This window comes from Erpetoichthys calabaricus, chromosome 13 (assembly GCF_900747795.2).
Source record: "Erpetoichthys calabaricus chromosome 13, fErpCal1.3, whole genome shotgun sequence".
Lineage (NCBI taxonomy): Eukaryota > Metazoa > Chordata > Cladistia > Polypteriformes > Polypteridae > Erpetoichthys > Erpetoichthys calabaricus.
Window position 1 is genome coordinate 75,464,240 of NC_041406.2, and position 19,107 is coordinate 75,483,346.

Genomic DNA, 19,107 nt, shown 5'->3' on the forward strand with positions numbered 1-19,107 from the left:
TTAGATCCCACATTACACACTGTGTTGAATACACATCTGTCCCTCCTACATGTACAGTTGTTTTTCATCAGTTTGAGTGTGTATCTTTCCCTTTTTTGGCAGACGTAATTAGTCGCCTAAAACCCACAACTTGTTTGTTAGATATTGTTCCTGCTTGTCTTCTTAAAGATGTTTTTAAAGTGGCTGGGGCTAGCATTTTGGACATTATAAATAGTTGTCTTGAGACTGGTTCATTCCCAACCCTTTTTTAAACATGCTGTGGTGCAGCCTTTATTTAAAAAACAAATCTGGATTTTACAGACTTTTTGAACTTGAGACTCGTCTCCAAGCTGGCCTTTCTTTCTAAAATTCTGGAGAAGGCCGTCTTTCTATAGCTGCAAACCGTTTTAAATGAAAACAGCATTTTTGAAGTATTTCCGTCTAGTTCTAAGATGCACCACAGCACAGAGTGTGCACTTTTAAGGGTTCTAAATGATCTCTTAGTAATAAGTGACTCTGGGGATACTGCTGTCTTATTGGTGTTAGATCTGATTGCAGCATTTCATATAGTTGACCATGACATCCTTATCACCCATCTTGAGCAGTATGTGGGTATACAAGGAACTGCTTTGGAATGACTCAGATCATACTTCACAGGCAGAAGCTTTTCACTCAGCCTGAGCAATCTCTCCTCCTGTGCATCCTCTATCACCTGTGGGGTTACTCAAGGATCTATTCTGGGGCCTATTCTTTTTTCACTGTACAGGTTGCTCTTAGGATCTATTTTAAAAAAGCACTGTTTCTTTCCATTGCTTCACAGATAATACACAGATATAGCTTCCACTGAAACAGAGCAAAACAAATTCTCTTAAACCTTTATTGGAATGTCTCAAAGATATTAAAATATGGATGAAACTAAATTTTCTTTATTTAAATGACAAAAAAACAGAGATTGTGTGTTTTGGATCTTTGGATTTTTCTTATTCTCCTGCAATTAATCTTGGCCCTTTGACAACCTACTGTAAACCCTTCACAAAAAACCATGGTGTGATTTTTAATAATGCCCTCAAATATGATAAACAGATTAACTCCACTGTTAAAGCCTGTTTGTATCAGCTCAGGGTATTGGCTAAGGTCAAGCCTTTTTTTCTGTACACGATTTTAAAACATTAATTCATGCATTTGCCTTTTCTTGGCTTGACTCTTGCAACTCATTATACATTGGAGTTAATTAGTCGTCCCTTGCTTGTCTTCATCTAGTCCAAAACACTGCTGCCAGGCTTCTAACAGGCACTTGAAACCAGAATCACATCACAACAGTCTTAGCTTCTTTTCTGTGGCTTTCTGTTTGCTACAGGATTGAGTTTAAAATTTTACTTTTTGTTTTTAAGTCTGTGTATGGGTTAGCCCGTTTATCTTACTGACCTCTTACACCCTAACTCTCCTTCACGGTCACTGAGGTCCTCTGACCAGAAGTTATTGGTCATGCCAAGTTCTAGACTTAAGCTTAGAGGGGGCGGTACTGTTGCAGTAGCTGCCCCTAAGCTTTGAAATAGTCTGCTTTTTTTTGTTAGGTCAGCACCTTTGGTCACTTTTAAATCTTTTTGCCTTAGGTTTTTAAACTTGTATATAGGTATTTATTTTTGGTGTATTTATGGAAGCTATACAGCACTTTGGTTGACTTCTGTTGTTTTAAATGTGCTCTATAAATAAAATTTACTTGATTTGTCTCATTTTATAATGTAAATAGCCCACGGTTATCTCAGGATTCAAGGTTTTTATTCTAGCTGATCTGATGGCTTTCCTGGCCCTATTCTCTACTCTAGTCCTTTCCAAGGACTGAACTGTCTTTAGCTGGTTGTGTCTCTTCACCCGGGGCAGCCCTAAACATTTTGGGGCCCTACAGGCACAATATAACTACAACTAGAGCAATGTAAACACCAAACCCCCATCTCTGTCCTTATTTAATCCACCTCTTCAAGCATTGTTACACACCTGGAAAATGTTAATATTGCAAAACAAATAAACCTCAGACTTTTAACTGTGTATAATTTTTATTTTAGGAAGTAAAAATAAAGGCCAACTGGATGCAAGAAATATTGAATTTTTACATTTATACTATTACTGTTCACAAAAAAGGGAAAACCAATTTTTTAAATAAAAACATATATAAAACACACATGCACATAAATAAGGACTATAAAAGAAAAGGAGCCAATAATGAACTATGTGGAGTATAGAAAGTAAAAATGATTAATAGCATAAAAAGATGTATAACAAATAAATATCTCTTTAAAAGCATCTTAAAACTTCATAGCTTCATAGCCATAACTCCTTGCAATTTTGGTAATTATGATTAAATCTATCATATTTAACAATGTACAATCTTAATTTAAGATTGTAGAATGACAACAAAAGTTCAGAAGCAATGTCTCTATGACCAAACAGTAAACTTTGTGAGCTGGAATGTCAAAGGTCTCAATCATGAACTAAAGAGAAAGAAAGTATTCTCTCACCTAACAGGTCTAAACGCCAAGATAATGTTTTTACAGGAGACCCACTTATTAAGCAAGAGTCAGTTTTGGATGCAAAGAGACTGGAATGGCCAAATATTCCACTCCAGCTATAAAAAGAAAACTAGAGCTGTGGGAATCTTAATTCACAGAATATTGTCATTTGTAGTATCAGATCCTGAAGGGTGATATGTGATGGTTATGGGTAATTTATTTAATTGTAATGTGATTTTGATAAATATATATGCATCCAATGTGAATGATAAAGATTTCATCCAAAACGTATTTGCATCCATTCCTAACTTGAACACTCATAAAATTATAATGGCCGGAGAATAATTGTGTTTTAAATCCAGACCTGGATGGGTCTTCAGCTACAGGGGTGACAACCTCTAACACTGCAAAAATAATTACACAGTTTTTAATTGATCATAATTAATCAGGCCCATGGAGATTTCTAAATCCATACTTAAGAATATATTCCTTCTTCTCACCAGTACATTATTGTTACGCAGGAATGGATTATTTCTTTATAGATAACAATTTCTTGCCCACGATCAAATCTTGCAAATACGATGATATTGTTATCTACGGCCATGCCCCTCTGATCATGGAGCTCACATTACTATGCCCCATATACTCATCTCGCAGCTGGCATCTTAACCACCTGTCATTAGCTGATGAAAACTACAGAATTTATATCCAAGAAAATGATTTTTTTTAGAGACAAATGCATCCTCTGAGGTTTCTGCAGGAATACTCTGGGAAACTCTGATGGCTTTTTTAAGAGGACAAATTATCTCATATCTTTCCCACAAAAATAAATCAGAAACCCACTAGACATCAGAGTTAATCAGTGATATTACCAGAAAAGATCAAGAACATGCTAGGTCTCCAAATGAGGCATCTTTTTAGGAAAATACAGGCTTTGCAATCAGGACATTGCAAGAGAGAGAAGGCTAACAAGATCTTAGCGTAACAAATCCATAAGCAGTAATCAGTATATCAGTAGTCACCAACACAGACAGAAATAGAATCATTGGCCATGAAAATATAATGAACACAAGGACAAAGCCGGTTATACTTCCTTAGAAGGCTGGCTTCCTTCAACATCTGCAATAAGATGCTGCAGATGTTCTATCAAACAGTTGTGGCGAGCGCCCTCTTCTACGCAGTGGTGTGCTGGGGAGGCAGCATTAAGAGGAAAGACGCCTCACGCCTGGACAAACTGGTGAGGAAGGCAGGCTCTATTGTTGGCATGGAGCTGGACAGTTTAACATCTGTGGCAGAGCGAAGGGCGCTCAGCAGGCTCCTATCAATTATGGAGAATCCACTGCATCCACTAAATAATGTCATCTCCAGACAGAAGAGCAGCTTCAGTGACAGACTGCTGTCACTGTCCTGCTCCACAGACAGATTGAGGAGATCGTTCCTCCCCCAAACTATGCGACTCTTTAATTCCACCAGGGGGGGTAAACGTTAATATTTAACATTATACATAGTTATTGTCTGTTTTTTCACCTGTATTATTATCATTCTTTAATTTAATATTATTTATTGTATCAGTATGCTGCTGCTGAAGAATGTGAATTTCCCATTGGGATTAATAAAGTATCTATCTATCTATCTATCTATCTATCTATCTTTAGAGAGTATTATAAGTCCATATATTTTACTCAGTTTAAAGAACACAAGACACAATCTAATGCATTTTTTGATACATTACAGATACCACAGCTAGATACTCTTAGTGCAGAGGAATTGGATAAACCTCTGACACTATTAGAATTACTAGATGCTAAAAACTGACCTCAGAGTGGGAAAGCAGCAGATCTTAATGGCTACCCTGCTGAACTGTACAAAAATTTTCAGTTATAATAATAATAATAATGCATTTTATTTTTATTATTATTATAGCTGAAAAATTTTTATACAGTTCAGCAGGGTAGCCATTAAGATCTGCTGCTTTCCCACTCTGAAGACAGTTTATGGCGTCTAGTAATTCTAATTTATAGAAGTAAGAGACAAAAAATTTCTACCTGAAACTTTTCGCCAAGCATTAATTACTGTTTTTCCTAAGAAAAATAAGGACTTATTACAATGTGCATCATACAGACCAATCTCATTTCTGAATAATGATGTTAAGATACTCTCCAAAGCCCTAGCAAGAAGGATTGAGAAAGTGCTCCCTTCAGTAATATCACAAGACCAAACTGGGTTTATTAAAGGTAGACATTTGGCTTCCAATCTTTTCATGCCTATTTAATTTAATATATTCACCAACGAAGTCTAACACTCCACAGATCATATTATCTTTGGATGCAGAAAAAGCATTTGATATGTTTGAATGGGATTACCCATTTCCCACTTTGCATAAATTTGGGTTTGGGCCGAACATATGCGCATGGATCAAACTACTGTATACCAATCCAGAAGTTTCAGTTTGTATTAACATTATTTCAGACTACTTCAAACTAAAACATGGTACTAGACAAGGATTCCCCTTGTCACCACTGCTATTTGCAATCGCCATTGAGCCATTGTCTGTTTACTTTCGAAATGCATCAGAGATAAAGGCGATTTTCAAAGAAGGACTGCAACAGAAAATATCACTATATGCAGATGATATGGTACTGTATATATCAGACCCACAAAATTCTGTTCCTACAGCCCTAACAGTACTAGCAGAATTTCAAAAGATATCTAGACTTAAAATTAATTTGAACAAAAGTGTACTCTTTCCAGTGAATTCTCTAGCAGGCAACATTAGATTGGACACCTTTCCTTTTAACATTGAAATCAGTTTAAATACCTAGGGGTCGACATCACAAGTAAATATAAAGTTCTTTTTCAACAAAATTTTGCTGTTTGCATGGATGAAGTTAAACATGACATGCATAGATGGTCTACCCTCCATCTTACTTTAGCAGGAAGAATTAACATTGTGAAGATGAATATCCTCCCTAAGCTTCTATTCCTATTTCAAAACATCCCCATATACATTAACATGTCTTTTTTTAAGAAATTAGATTCAATCATAACCTCATTTATTTGGAATCTGAAAAATCCACACATTCAAAAGGTGACCCTACAATGACCTAAATCACAAGGCGGCATGGCTCTACCTAATTTTCAATTTTATTACTAGGCAGCAAGCCTACAAGCTATAAAAACCTGGACATTGACGGAAATAGATGAATTTGGTCTGCAATAGAAATGAAATCCTGCAGCACTTATTTACAGTATATCCCTTGCTTTGTACACCAGTAAACACAAGGTATTGCCAATATACTAACAACCCAATTGTCCTTCACTCACTCAGAACATGGAACCAATGTAGGAAGCACTTTAAGTTAGAGAAAATTTTATCTGTGGCACCTCTACATGATATCCACCTTTTTCCACCGTCTCAAACTTACACAGTTTTTAATGCTTGGAAAACGTATGGGATTAAATCATTTTATATTTGTATATAAATAATGTCTTTGCATCCTATGAACAATTATACTCCAAATGTAATATTCCATCAACACAATTTTCCCACTATCTCCAAATTAGAATCTTCGCTAAATGAAATCTGCCCAGTTTTCCTCGCCTCCCACCTATTTAATTCCAGAAGAGATATTGATCAGTCTTGGGGACTCAGACAGCATTTCTATAATATATAACAAGATTTTAAAGTCCCTTCCTTTTAAACATCCCAGAGTACAGTGGGAAAAGGACCTCTTACTTAACATTTAAAAAATGGAGTGGAAGGCAGCCACGCACAGAACTCACTCTAGTTCTGTATGTGCAAAACATTCAATTATTCAACTTAAAATCTTTTATTGAGCACATCTATCTCGCTTGAAATTATCTAAGATGTTTCCAGGACAAGATCCAACCTGCAAACGTTGCAATCAAGCCCCAGCTTCACTGGGCCACATGTTTTTGGCGTGTACCAAATTAACATAATTCTGGACAAAAATGCTTAAATGCATGTCAGACAGCGTTAGTGTCACAATTCCTCCTAATCCATTAACTGCTGTGTTGTGTGTACTCATAGATGGGCTTAAAGTGGAGAAGGACAAACAAACTGTAATTGCCTTTACTACACTATTGGCACGTAGACTTGTCTTGCTCAACTGGAAGAATCCTAACCCACCTCTTTTAAGTCAGTGGGTAACTGATGTTATATACTATTTGTAATTGGAAAAAATCAAATTGTCACTTAGAGGATCTGTTCAAAACTTTTTAAAAATCTGGCAGGACCTAATCAATAACATTTTAGAATAAGCATTTATATTGGGGAAAATGACTTCTTTCTCTCTTTACTACTCTTAACAGTTTTGCTCTGGTTGTTGGCCTCACTTTCTTTCTCATGGGTGGGGGTTGATGTGATTTTACTTTTGTTAAGTTTAACTTGATTGTATGGAATGTTATATGCTTTTAATAAATTCAATAAAAAAAACTTCATCTTGCCTTCAAAAGCCTACTTTCTAGGGAAAATGCAAAACACTTCATGTTGTGAGAGCTAGCCCAGCCACAGACAGACACGACACCACAATGTCCAAACACACACACGTTTATTCCACTATTTACAAAACTATTTACACGATTGCACTCAGTCCTTGGTCATTCGGACCGCCTCCACTCCTGTCTCACAAGCTTCATCCACTTCCACCCGACTCTGGCCCCTCAAATGGAGTGAGGAGGCTCCTTATATAACGCCCCGGATGTGCTCCAGGTGCCTGATGATGAACTTCCGGCAGCACTCCCCATTGTGGCGGAAGTGCTGCTCTTGCACCCGGAAGCACGCTGGGCATACAATATCCCTGGTCTGTCAGCACTTCCTGGTGTACCGGAAGCGCTGTCCCCCTGGGATCAAGGACCATCCAGGTGCCCACGGAAGAGAAGTGCCACTCTCACGGTCCCTCCTTCCTCCAGGCGTCTTGGCGGGTCAGGGTTCCTGGCCGTGTATCACAATATATAACATAGGGTAAAGGATATTTTTTTAATGAGGAACAAGTATAAGCATACATGACAAGATTTCCTATTGATTATTTAGTTAAATAATTTGCAGATCTGTTCTCATTCATGTGAGATGAGATGCTGCTTTTCTCGTGGAGTATTCCGTGTACAGAAATCCTTTGAGTGAATTACCTAACAAAACTGTTTAATAATTAGCAACTGCAGACTTTACACTCCAGATGTGCAGAGCCTTCCTAAACATGAGTAGCCCCGGCTACAGCCACCTCTATTGTTAATCTGGCCCCACCGTCCTAAGTGTGTGTTTTATTCAGAGGTTGCTTGTGGGTGAACAAGGTCATGACAGCAAGAAAAACATTTTAATACTTGTTTCTAACACATTGGCATGTTACGTTTTATATTTTTTCTGTACAAAATCTTTAAACAAGGGACGACAAAAAAATAAAACTGAGCCAAAAAAAATGTTTGTGATGCACATATGGCAGAATTATTTAATTATATCAATATAAAGTGTCTGTGAACATTTACATGCCCGTAAAAAACAAAATATGTCTGCTTTGAGATTGCCTCTCCTTCCCCTCAGTTCCTTGCTTCCTTTTTCTGGAACTAGACAAATATATTCATTTAGATTCCATTGCAGCACTAGACTGTATTTATACTTTATCGCAGCATCTTCTCTCTGACAGGTAAGCACATGCCACTATCTGTCAGTCATTGAAAGTTGCTGCCCACTTGCCATCCCATAACAAACATATTAGCCACCTAAAAACTTTGACTCTATAAGAGTAAACCCGGCAAACACGTTTCACCTAAATATAACCACTTGGTCCACCCAGCCTGCAACTTCTTACTGCCGAAACTCAAGCAAATGGAGTACAAGAAAGAAAAAACCTTTGACTGCAGCTAGTGTGGGATCCTCCAAAATGCTTGGAGCCCTAAGCAAATGTGTAGGTCGCTTAGTCAATGGGCTGGTTATGCTCAACATCATCCAGATGTCTGTCTCAGTGGTTTGATTCCATTTTGATGGATTTTTAATTTGAATTCCTGAAGATTTAGTCTACTGACACTCAGCAGAGTCATCCATGTTGATATTCAGTAGTCAACCAAATGCTGCAAGCTGCTTACATGTAAACGTGAATGCTCAACATGCTATAGACTTACCTTGCAGTAACATGAAGAAAGAACGTCACTTCAGTTAGATATGTACATATTTGTTGTAAACTAAAGGACATGCAGTACACTGCTGTACTAGTTTAATTAGCCTACGTAATTCTTTGAAGTAAACTTCAATTTAGTGTGCTGATTTTATTGCTATATTGCTAATAGGTGAAAGTTATTGTATGTTCTTTGAGGATTAATAATTTAAGAGTTTCTGCACTGTAGCAAGAGCCTGTCTACACTGATATTCATAGCAGAAAACCACTCAGAAAGCACTGTGGGTAATAGCTGGTTTTGACTCCAATATGCTGGGATATGATTTTTTTTAAACTTGGTCCTTTAGAGCAGGAGCATCTATTTTTGGTCCTCAAGAGTTGCAAATGCTGCAGGCATTCTTTCTAGACAATCTGTTTTTTTTGTTGACAGTCCTTGTTTTTAACTGATCTTCTCATTCAATGAGAAGGTTTGCCATAGTCCTCAATCTATAATCACTCAAAGTACTAAGAAACTTTTGATTCTGAGTTTTCTATACCAATACACAATTTACATTAGAATCTAATAACATTGTAGCTAGCAGCTGATCATTGGAACTGTTACTATTTTTATCTTTGCATGCTTTCATCATGAGTAGTTCTTTTTAATAAAATATTCAGAAAAACACAATAATAGGATAGTGGGAATCTAATTTCCCTCTATTTAGTAAACATGCTGTTAATTTTACAGGAACATCGCATAATAAAAAGGGCAGCTGTGGAATTTGGAAGGAGAGATATAAAAATAGTATGTTTTCTATCCATCTTATGACGTACTTGCAGTACCATATAGCAAAATTCAGATTGACTTCAAAGTATAAGCACTCTTTTATGTGCTTATGGCTTGATACTTCTGCTTTGAAATTATTATTTTCTTTAACATCTAACATAAGAGTTACCAAAATAAATATATCTTTGATCAAGGCCTTTTCACCTTTCATAAAGACCATCTTTTCAGAAAATATTTCTCTTCAGTTGTGGCTTACGTGAACTTCCAAAAGATGTCAGTGAGTGGCATTTTCAAATCTTACCTTCAGTGTTATCTTATGTCTAAAGGTGCCATGCTAGTGAAACATAAGAGTTACTCGTTAAAAATACCTTTTTTGTCTATCTATGCACCCATTTGCAAAGAAGGAACCAATATGTCACAGGATGTGCAGTTAGTATTATAATAAGTTTACAAGCAACTGTTCATTTCAGCTCTGAACACTGGCAGGTGTGAGGTGGTGTTCACTATGAGCTGTGTATCATTTCTCTCTTAAATAGTACTATAAAGCACTTGCACATTATTCCAAACCATTATGCAAGTCCAATCAGCAGCTACAGGAAACGTTTGGTAGATGTTATTGCTGTTAATGGAGGGTCTACCAGCTATTAAATGCATGGGTTCACATACATTTTTCTTCCAAAACTGTGAATATTTAAATGACATATTCAATATTAACAAGAGCAAGTACAACAACTGTTTTTGTGTTAATAGTGTTATCAGATTGTATTTCTCTATTATTGTGACTGAGTTGAAGATCAGAACACATTTCAATACAGAGGTTTAGGTAACTCTAAAGGGTTATTATTAAAATTATTCTTGCAACTCTATATAGTAATGCACAGTGTAATCTTGATTAGCAGGACCAGTCTAATTTATATGCAGTTAAGTAAAAATAGGCCTATCACAGGCTTATGAGGTACCAATATTTTGTCCACAAGGGATTTTAATACTGAAGTAGCCACCATCACAAAACCAATCAGTGGCATCTTTCTCCAGAATAGACTAAGAGAGGGCAACATATTTAATAAACAAGCAAATGAATCCAAACAAATATGATGGACCATATGACGATACTGCCCTTGGTTTTAAAGTACACTAGGGGGCTTCGCCCCCTGCTTGCTTCGCTCGCCAACCCCCCATCCTGCACTACACGCCAGCCACTTCACGTCCCTCCCGCTCGCGTATGTGGATTTCACTTTCACCAAACAACAAATCTTTTAATTCTCGTGAATACACCTCTTCATTGCAAACTTTGCTATCATTTTTTTGAGACTTTCGAATTTTAGTACTTTCATTATCTCTAACCTGTGCTGCATGTGTATCACGCCAACGTTTTTGAACCTCTTTACAACGTTCTACTTTGTCATCTAGTCTTTGTTTTTTATTTCCTGCCCCAGGCGGGGTTAAATCTCTTGGCACAAAGTCTTGTCTCGAGGGACTTGAAAGTATCTCTCTGAAAAAGTCACGTCTCGTCCCAGGCTAAAAAGTCTTGTCCCATCCCAGGATTTTTTTATATAATAGAGAGATACGGCTTTACATTGTACCTACACACATTTCTGTACAATTGCCAATAAACGCTTGTCATACAAATTGAATATATAGAAAGAAAACACCTTAAGTTAACCTTTTTGCTTACAATAGTTTACCGTAAGACACAATTGAGTGCATACAGAAAAGAGACGTGAAAAACTCACAGTCTGACACTGAAATTTTCAGAAATGAAACACAGGTTAAAAAGAGTTTTGCTCAGCTTTGTATTCTTCTGACATGTAGAAGTAAAGCTACAGCTATCCATAATTAATGAAAATGATAATATTGAACAATATAATATATTAATGACTTTATGCTGACATTCATTTATCATTTTAGCCTTTGTTACTAAAATATCTTTGAAATGGAGGTGAATTTCAGTGAACATCCATATGTGTAACTCTGCCGAATCAAGTGATTTGAACTCACATCCTAGAAAACAGACAGTTACTACTACCATTCAGGACTGGAATTTGACACCCCTCCTATAGAGTGATCAGATTGTTTGGTTCAGACAATCTTAGTTATAACATAGGCATGCACAAGTTCCACAGAGTGTTTCCATCATAGGGTCTGAGCAGAACTCAAAAGAGTAGACTTCTAAACAGTTGCTGGCCTGAGCAAGCGACTCAGGCTAAAGTTAGTTGGACACTGATGTTTGCCTGAGCTGGATGCCTCAAAGGGCCCGTTGTCCTGCTTTATGTAGTCAGTTAGGCTTGGACTAATACTGGAGGCAGCTCTGTGTTAGGGAATAGTCAGGGTTTCATCTATGGCTCAAATGTGTTTTCTTTTTATTTAATCTTTTTGCTGTGCTTTAAATATTATTTTGTAAATTTTGTTATTGAGTAGGTTTTCGCTTCCTTTTTGTATATTATTATGTAACTCCCAATTCTGTGTCTTATGTTCCTTGTTTTTTTGTTATTCTTTTGATTTTCTTTAAATATACAGAACACTGTTTATGTTATTATGTGCCAGGGGTTTATATGGTTCCCCGTCTCCCTCATCAATGATTTTTTCAGCCTTGGCAATGAATCCTGCTTCTTGAGTTTGGGGCCCTTACCTGGAGTTTTCAAGCCTAGTTTTTGTTAACAGCCAGTTTCTGAGCTTCATGAGCCCTGCAGCATCGTAACACTTTGTATATTCGGTTTTTCAGTAGGTGACACATATTCCTCTATCTCTCTGTTGGGCAGCAGAGAATCCAAAAATGGCAATATTGGAGCTTTTTCACAGGAGCATCAGGAGCAGTTCAAACCTCCTAATGTTTATATAAAACATGGAATGGAGATACAAATAAGTAGTCAGCAGAGGAATATCCAGTTTTATTTTTAATTTTTTTGTTATTTTTTTATTCAGGTTATTTTTATATTGCATGCCTTCTGTTGACAAGGACTGAGTACTACATATTACCAAACAGCTTAAATTAAATACATCTGTGAAAATGAAAACCTGATGCTATGGAACTCAGTAACACCATGCTTTCTATGTTAATAAAAAGGCTTATAAATATCTACTTTTTAGCAAGTCTCACTAAACATCAGCTAGGAGAAGTCAGCAAGTAGAGATGAGTGAGTAGAGACAGTCAAGGAAGAGCACAGCTAATTCAGGAATCCTAAATCTATTTAAGCATGCTTAATAAGGGTCTGTTGGTATTTTAATGTGTTGCTTTTTATATTTTATTTTGTGTTTTCCCTAGAAATATTTTTACTTTATTTCATGTGGTCTGTTGCCTGGCTGGTTTGTAGCCATTGAAAACAAAAACATTAAAGGCAGTGTAAACAAGGTTCTTGAAGAATTATGGGGTTTGGGTATATGGTTTATGTCAGGACTCTGGCAGTAACATTTTAAATCAAATTATGTCTCTTAATGCTACTTACAGTAAGAACACTGCAAAAAAGTGGCACTGTGTAATAATAATAGCATATACAATTTTTAAAAAACAAACTTTTTTTACTTCTCCTACAGAGATGTGCATTGTGGATACCTGCTGTGTTCCAACATTTCCCCTGCACCAAGACTTGGAGAGCTACAGGGTGGTCTGACTTCCTACTCAGTGGTACAACAAAGTTCAGCTTTGGACTGCAGGTAATTCAAATATCACTTGTGAATGACAAATAAATGGCCTGGTAATAAATGAATTCCAAATAATTGTCCACCATCCATTTACAGAAGCAATTATTTTTTCCTTTAGCTAATAAAAAAATAAAGTTACCGTACTTTAGGATACAACTGACATTTAATGATAACATTTTGCAGTGCATTAAATTATTCGGCATCTGGCTGCATGGCAATATTCTTGTTTCCTGTGCTGCGGTTAATTAAAAATTTCAAATAATAAAGAAGTAAAACCTGCTATTATTTGATATCTAAATACAAAGAACACCTTGTTCAACATAATCATTTATTCTGGTCAAATACTCTATGCCATACAGTAGTTTTTCCATAATGAGTAATGACTAGGACTTTTTTAAAACAACAGTATTTGTTTTTTTTTTATCTTGTCTTATAGTGGAGGCCATATAATGATAGATGATGACATGGATCTCGGATATGTGGAAGATGGAACCCCTTGTGGAGCTGAAATGATGTGCTTTGACCACAGATGTGTTTCTGTGCAAGTTTTTAATTTTAGCACCTGTCCTGGCACTTATGACAAAATGATTTGTTCAGGCCATGGGGTATGTTTGTCAGATTTTTAGTATAAAATAGACAGCAATAGCTCTTTAACATTTACCTTGTATGTCTTCTTATTTTAATGGGTTGGAAAATGTAACCTTAAAGACAGCTTACGAGGTATTTTAGAATGAAAATTGATAACATATTGTTCTATAGTGGAAAGGCATTGGGAGATACCTCTTCTCAAAGCTCACACCTTTTCTTAGCTACACAGCTTCTTTTTATGTGTAATAGTGTAATACTTAATTCTCTTTTACTCTGACCTTTAATGGAACCTGTGATATACAGCTTGTGCTTTATTCTGCATCACAATTCTGTATCAGTTCTTTTCAGCCCACACTTTATTTTATATCATGGTATCATCTTAATTCTACTGGAGCATCCTCCTCTTTTGCTGATCTAACAAATGCACTTTCTCATTAGTGGTACAGTAAATAGAAATGTAAGCTAGAGAATCAGGCAGTTACAATAGTTTCATATTGTAATGTTTAGAATATGAATACTATATCATCTTATTTGTCAAAGAGAAAGCAAATCATGATGTGACAATCCACACCTGGTTTTCAGTCTTGCAGGTGGCTCTGGTCTTGTCTTGCTTTTCGGTATCTTAATCTGCTCTATGCTGTAGTGTACCTCAGTTATGGTGGTGGTAGAGGATCTTGATCTTATAAGTTAATTTAAGGTGTGGTGTGATCTTGTCCCCGAGGGGCCATAAAACTTGCCAGCCCCCAAAATGACTATGACCTTTCATTCAGGTTCTCACAAAACTAAGTTTCCTATTTCCCAGGTGGCCAGCTTTGCTTTTCAGAGCTCAAAAACCAAACTTACACCTCTGACCTCAGAAGCAATACTTGTGTAACTTCCCATTCAAATAAGTTGTTTTGCTTATCACTCATCAGTAACCAAATAACATTTTACAAGACATTCCGAAAACAACATAACTCTTGACTTACAGTTCCACATAGTCTGGAAGCATTTTACTTAAACTACTTATTGAAATATTCATGCAGCTCATATTTAAATACTAAAGCATTAACAGACAACTTTACATTTTGCTTGTAGCATACTGTATACTAACAAGTTGGTTTAGCATAGAAAATGAATAAAGTGTATTTGTAAAAGTTAATATTTATAGCTAAATCTCTCTTTTCAAGATACAAGAAATGTTCTGCTCCTTTCTCATTCAAATAAAAAAATCCTAATAGCAAAATATCAATGAGTGTAGGGAGAAACTTTTAAGTAAACCCAGTAACAATTCAGATATCATTTGAAGACCATTCCAAAATTAAAGCATCATCTACCAAAAAAGTATATTTGCTCGTGATAAAGTAGTAAATTTCAGGTCTTTTAGTCACAATTACTTGCATTTTTGAAATTTCTAGAAAAAAATCTCAATGAAATAGTTTCTCTTTTAAAAATATTACATTTTCTGACAATAAAGGAAAAACAGAGAAGATATCATTCTAAGCACTGCTTAATAGCACCATGCCAGCCAAATTATAAAACATGCAAAACAGAAAGATCTCTAATCAAGATTTGCTTTGGGATGCCAAATTAATTTACCTGAAAGACCCACTGGCTGCAGAGTTTTGTTCCAATCAGTTTCTTAGTAAGAAACATATCTTTGCTGGTAATGGAAAATTTCATTACTTAGATGGCTTGCCTAAGTTCTTTTTCAGTGTCGGAAATTTCTAATAAGTTTAGTACATAGATAGATAGATAGATAGATAGATAGATAGATAGATAGATAGATAGATAGATAGATAGATAGATAGATAGATAGATAGATAGATAGATAGATAGATAGATAGATAGATAGATAGATAGATAGATAGATAGATAGATACTTTATTAATCCCAAGGGGAAATTCACAAGTTTATGTATTCTATACTTTTTAGTTCTCTTGCTTTAAGGTTCTCCTTCTTGGGTTACTTTCTTAACCAAAAAAAAGTGTAAATAGTAAGTTAGCTTATTTGGTTCCATTTGCATCTGATTGTGTTGTTAATAAGAGTCATATGCTAACAAGTCATGAGGCAGGTTTACAAGCAGTAATTCAAAAAGTCAAACTAATGTCAGCTTACTATAGAATAAAAAATTACCACAAAAATAAAAATGATTACATTGTGCAAAGTAAGAAAGATGAAAGCAAAAATGAACAATATTGGGATAATGTACAATGGATTGACTACCTAGTTGCAGAAGAGTCTACATACTATTAACAAATAAAAAGAATAATATTGATTGGGAAATAGGCATTTTGGCAAAAAAGAAAAATGAATGGTCCAGAGGCGGTCTAAGGTTAAATTTAAAGAATAAGGTCATCAAAATACTGGTAAGGAGATATTGCTTTATGGGTCAGATTCATAAACTAACTAAAAGGAAGCCATCAAATGTTGGATGCATTTGAAATGTAGGTACAGTGACATATCAATTATACAAACCTTTTGTAAACAAAGACATACTCTTTATTTCTGATGAACGCAGATTACTCATTGATGCTTTGAGGATGACTTACAAAAACTGGATAAGACAAATTCTGTAAGGAATTTTTCATCTTTAAGAAACATAAGACAAGTGTCATGATTTGGCAAAAGAGAATGATGATAATATAGAAAGAGAGATATAAATATTTTAAGAAAAGTGTTTGGAATGTAAAAGCTTGGAGACATTGGAGTCCCGGAAGCAGTGGCATAGCTGGAGTTCGTGCCACTCGGGGCGGGGCGAGGCTTCAATTTGCTGCCCTCCAACGTATCTGAATATGTTAATCTATTTAAACAGAAAATTAAAATGACATATGGAGAAAAATTAAGATACATTTTGCATATATTTATTTATATATAGAGAAACATCAATATTTTTTCACATATAATTATTTATAAGCATCAACTAGACAAGAATATAGTACAGACACACTGATAAGCCGTGTTCTGATTATTAGTTTAATATAATTGTGCTGCGAAAACCAGAACCGGTGCAGTGTACAAGCGATAGATGGGGATGAGCAAAAATGCATTTGGATTGTTAATGAAACAAAATTATACATTGTGAATTAGTTGTTTATCTTCCTAGAAATTATTATCGGTGTAATGTTTCCGTTTATTTTTGTTATTGCCTCATAAATATCAACTGCCGTGTCTGATGCTGTCACAGAAGGACCGTCTGAAAATGATTTTTGAAGCATTTGTGGATGAGAATCAGAGAATTTGACTTTTTTCATTCATGAGTGATATTTTTCCGAACCCTGCTGCTTACATGTGAAGTGTTCTGAGCTTTTTGGCCAATAATGCTGCCCCTAAAAATGTGCCGAACGGGGCAGACTGCTCCCTCCGCCCGCCCCTAGCTATGCCACTGCCCGGAAGTGCTGAAAGGCAGAGAACTATATACCTTGTCACACCAGGATTATGGGAAGCCAGTGTATATCCTGGCAGCAGTACTCTGCAAAAACGCATATGCAAAAACTATACAATAAACTTGAAACAGGAGTTGTTTTGGTTTTATTTAGCAAACAAAATCTACCAATGGAGTAAGCAAAGTTTACATGACAAGATTTTGTAAAATGAGCTAACATTACTTGATAAGTCAATAAATGTTACAATAAAGAAAACATGATTTAATGGCTTGATATACAGTAAAAACATTTCACTTGCTTAGACTTCAGTTTTTGCAGTGTAGGCTATGTGGAAGAAACTTAACGGCACCTGGCCACAGGGTCCCCTATTCAGGCTATAAAACACTGGCAGGAGAAAGTGTCAATCAGTCTTTATTATCTTTATTAAGTTTTCCAAGAGGTAACCCTTACAGGAGCACAAAAACCTTATGTAACACAGGAAGAGTCTGCACTGCGCTCTATTTATGCATTGATTAGATCACAATTCCAAGGAACTTGCTAATAATCAGAAAACCTTTAATGTGATTGGTTACATCCAGTTGCTAACGGGACATGGCAAAACATTGACACCTTAAATGGTCACTGTTAACCTGGTCCACTAGGCTGACTGACTTTTTAGGTGTTTTTAAAAGTACACTGTGTGCATGGCATGCATGTCAACTTCATTCTGAACCAACTTCATTCTTTGCGTGACCATATGTTTCCTTCTTATTTCGGCCATGTCCATCAACAGGAAACTTAGCCTGAGCATAACAATACAGCTAAAAGGTGGTGCAGTAGATAAACATGTCACCTTATAGTGATTGGACTCTAATTTAGATTAGACTAGATAAAATAAATCTTATTAATCCCAAGGGGAAATTTACAATTTCAATTTTCCTCCTGCGATGCCTCCTTTTGGAGACTCAAATTTCCTTCAATAAAGTCCAAAAGCACATTTTATGTTTAGTGGAGGCAGTAATTTTGTTCTGTGCAGGTTTGAACACAGAAACAGGCTGTAGAACCATTCAGCGTTGCTTCATGCTTGACGCTTTTTGCTGAAATGATATGCTTCAGTTTGACGTGACCCTGTACCATAGAAAATGGACAAATGTCTAGTTCATTCTGAGCTTGGTAACAAGAGATTGAGATTACTATTTAAATTTAAAATGAAAAGAAAAGTAAATGATACTTGTTTCATAGGGTACTAATTAAATAACAGGTCATTGTCATTATTATAGTTTACAAAAGTCTTATTTTTAACATGAGAGGCATTGTTTAGCAAACAAATTGTGGGTTTTTATAACTTTTGGTATGCTCCGTTAAATTCCAACTGTCCTTTAGAAATAGCAAATATACCAATTAAATACACCTTTTAAAAAAATCTTAACTTAATAACAGCAATTCTTTGTCTTTGATTTTAAATCAACGCAGAGAAGGCTGTATAATGGAAGTACAGATTAAAATGAGTAAAAGGCAAAAAGTGTTTCACTGGTAGATCTTCCATTGTTCTGGGGAGAAATTAGAAGGATTTCATGAACCTGATATTCATAAAACACAGTGAAAAGAATGTATGAGGTAACAGCACCTAACCAGATACAAAGTCTTTCATAGTACTCTTGTTAAGTGGTTACTGTATTTACCTGTAGCATTATGGATGTTTCATTTTGTATTTATAGCTCAGAACTACTTAAAGCTAATTCAGTATGACAAATATCATTTTTTGTTTGTCTATTAGCCTTTTATTTGTCACCTTACTTTTAGAAAACTATTCCTTCAAGCTGGCAATGTATTATCACTAGCGTGTTTAAAAAAAAATTATGCTTACAAGTCACTCTTTTGAATCTGATAACTGGAATATTGCAAAAAAGTCATCCCATAAAACGTTATCTCACAATACTGTATACGCTCATGCAAAGTTGCTTCCAGCCTCTCAAACTCTGGATTACAGCTATGAGGATGCTCTCAATTTCAGTTTACATAGTTCTGTGTCTTCTGCCTTTTTTCCACTGAATAACACCGTACGGTGCTGATGGAAATAGATAAATGCTTAGAAACCCTCCTCTGAAAATCAGACTGGGTCACATTCATAACAAGGTATATTTTCCCACTTGAAA

The 19,107-nt window shown here is 35.8% G+C and overlaps 1 protein-coding gene across 10 annotated transcripts in view; it reads left to right on the forward strand.

The window, feature by feature from the left end:
- Positions 1-19,107, forward strand: part of adam22 (ADAM metallopeptidase domain 22) — a 442,867-nt gene that overhangs the window by 354,420 nt on the left and 69,340 nt on the right. For all 10 annotated transcript variants that reach the window (XM_051935483.1, XM_051935485.1, XM_028817137.2 and 7 more), the window contains exons 22-23: positions 12,912-13,031; positions 13,456-13,624. In XM_051935483.1, coding sequence (XP_051791443.1) covers positions 12,912-13,031; positions 13,456-13,624 — 289 coding nt within the window. The remainder of the gene's footprint in view (positions 1-12,911; positions 13,032-13,455; positions 13,625-19,107) is intronic.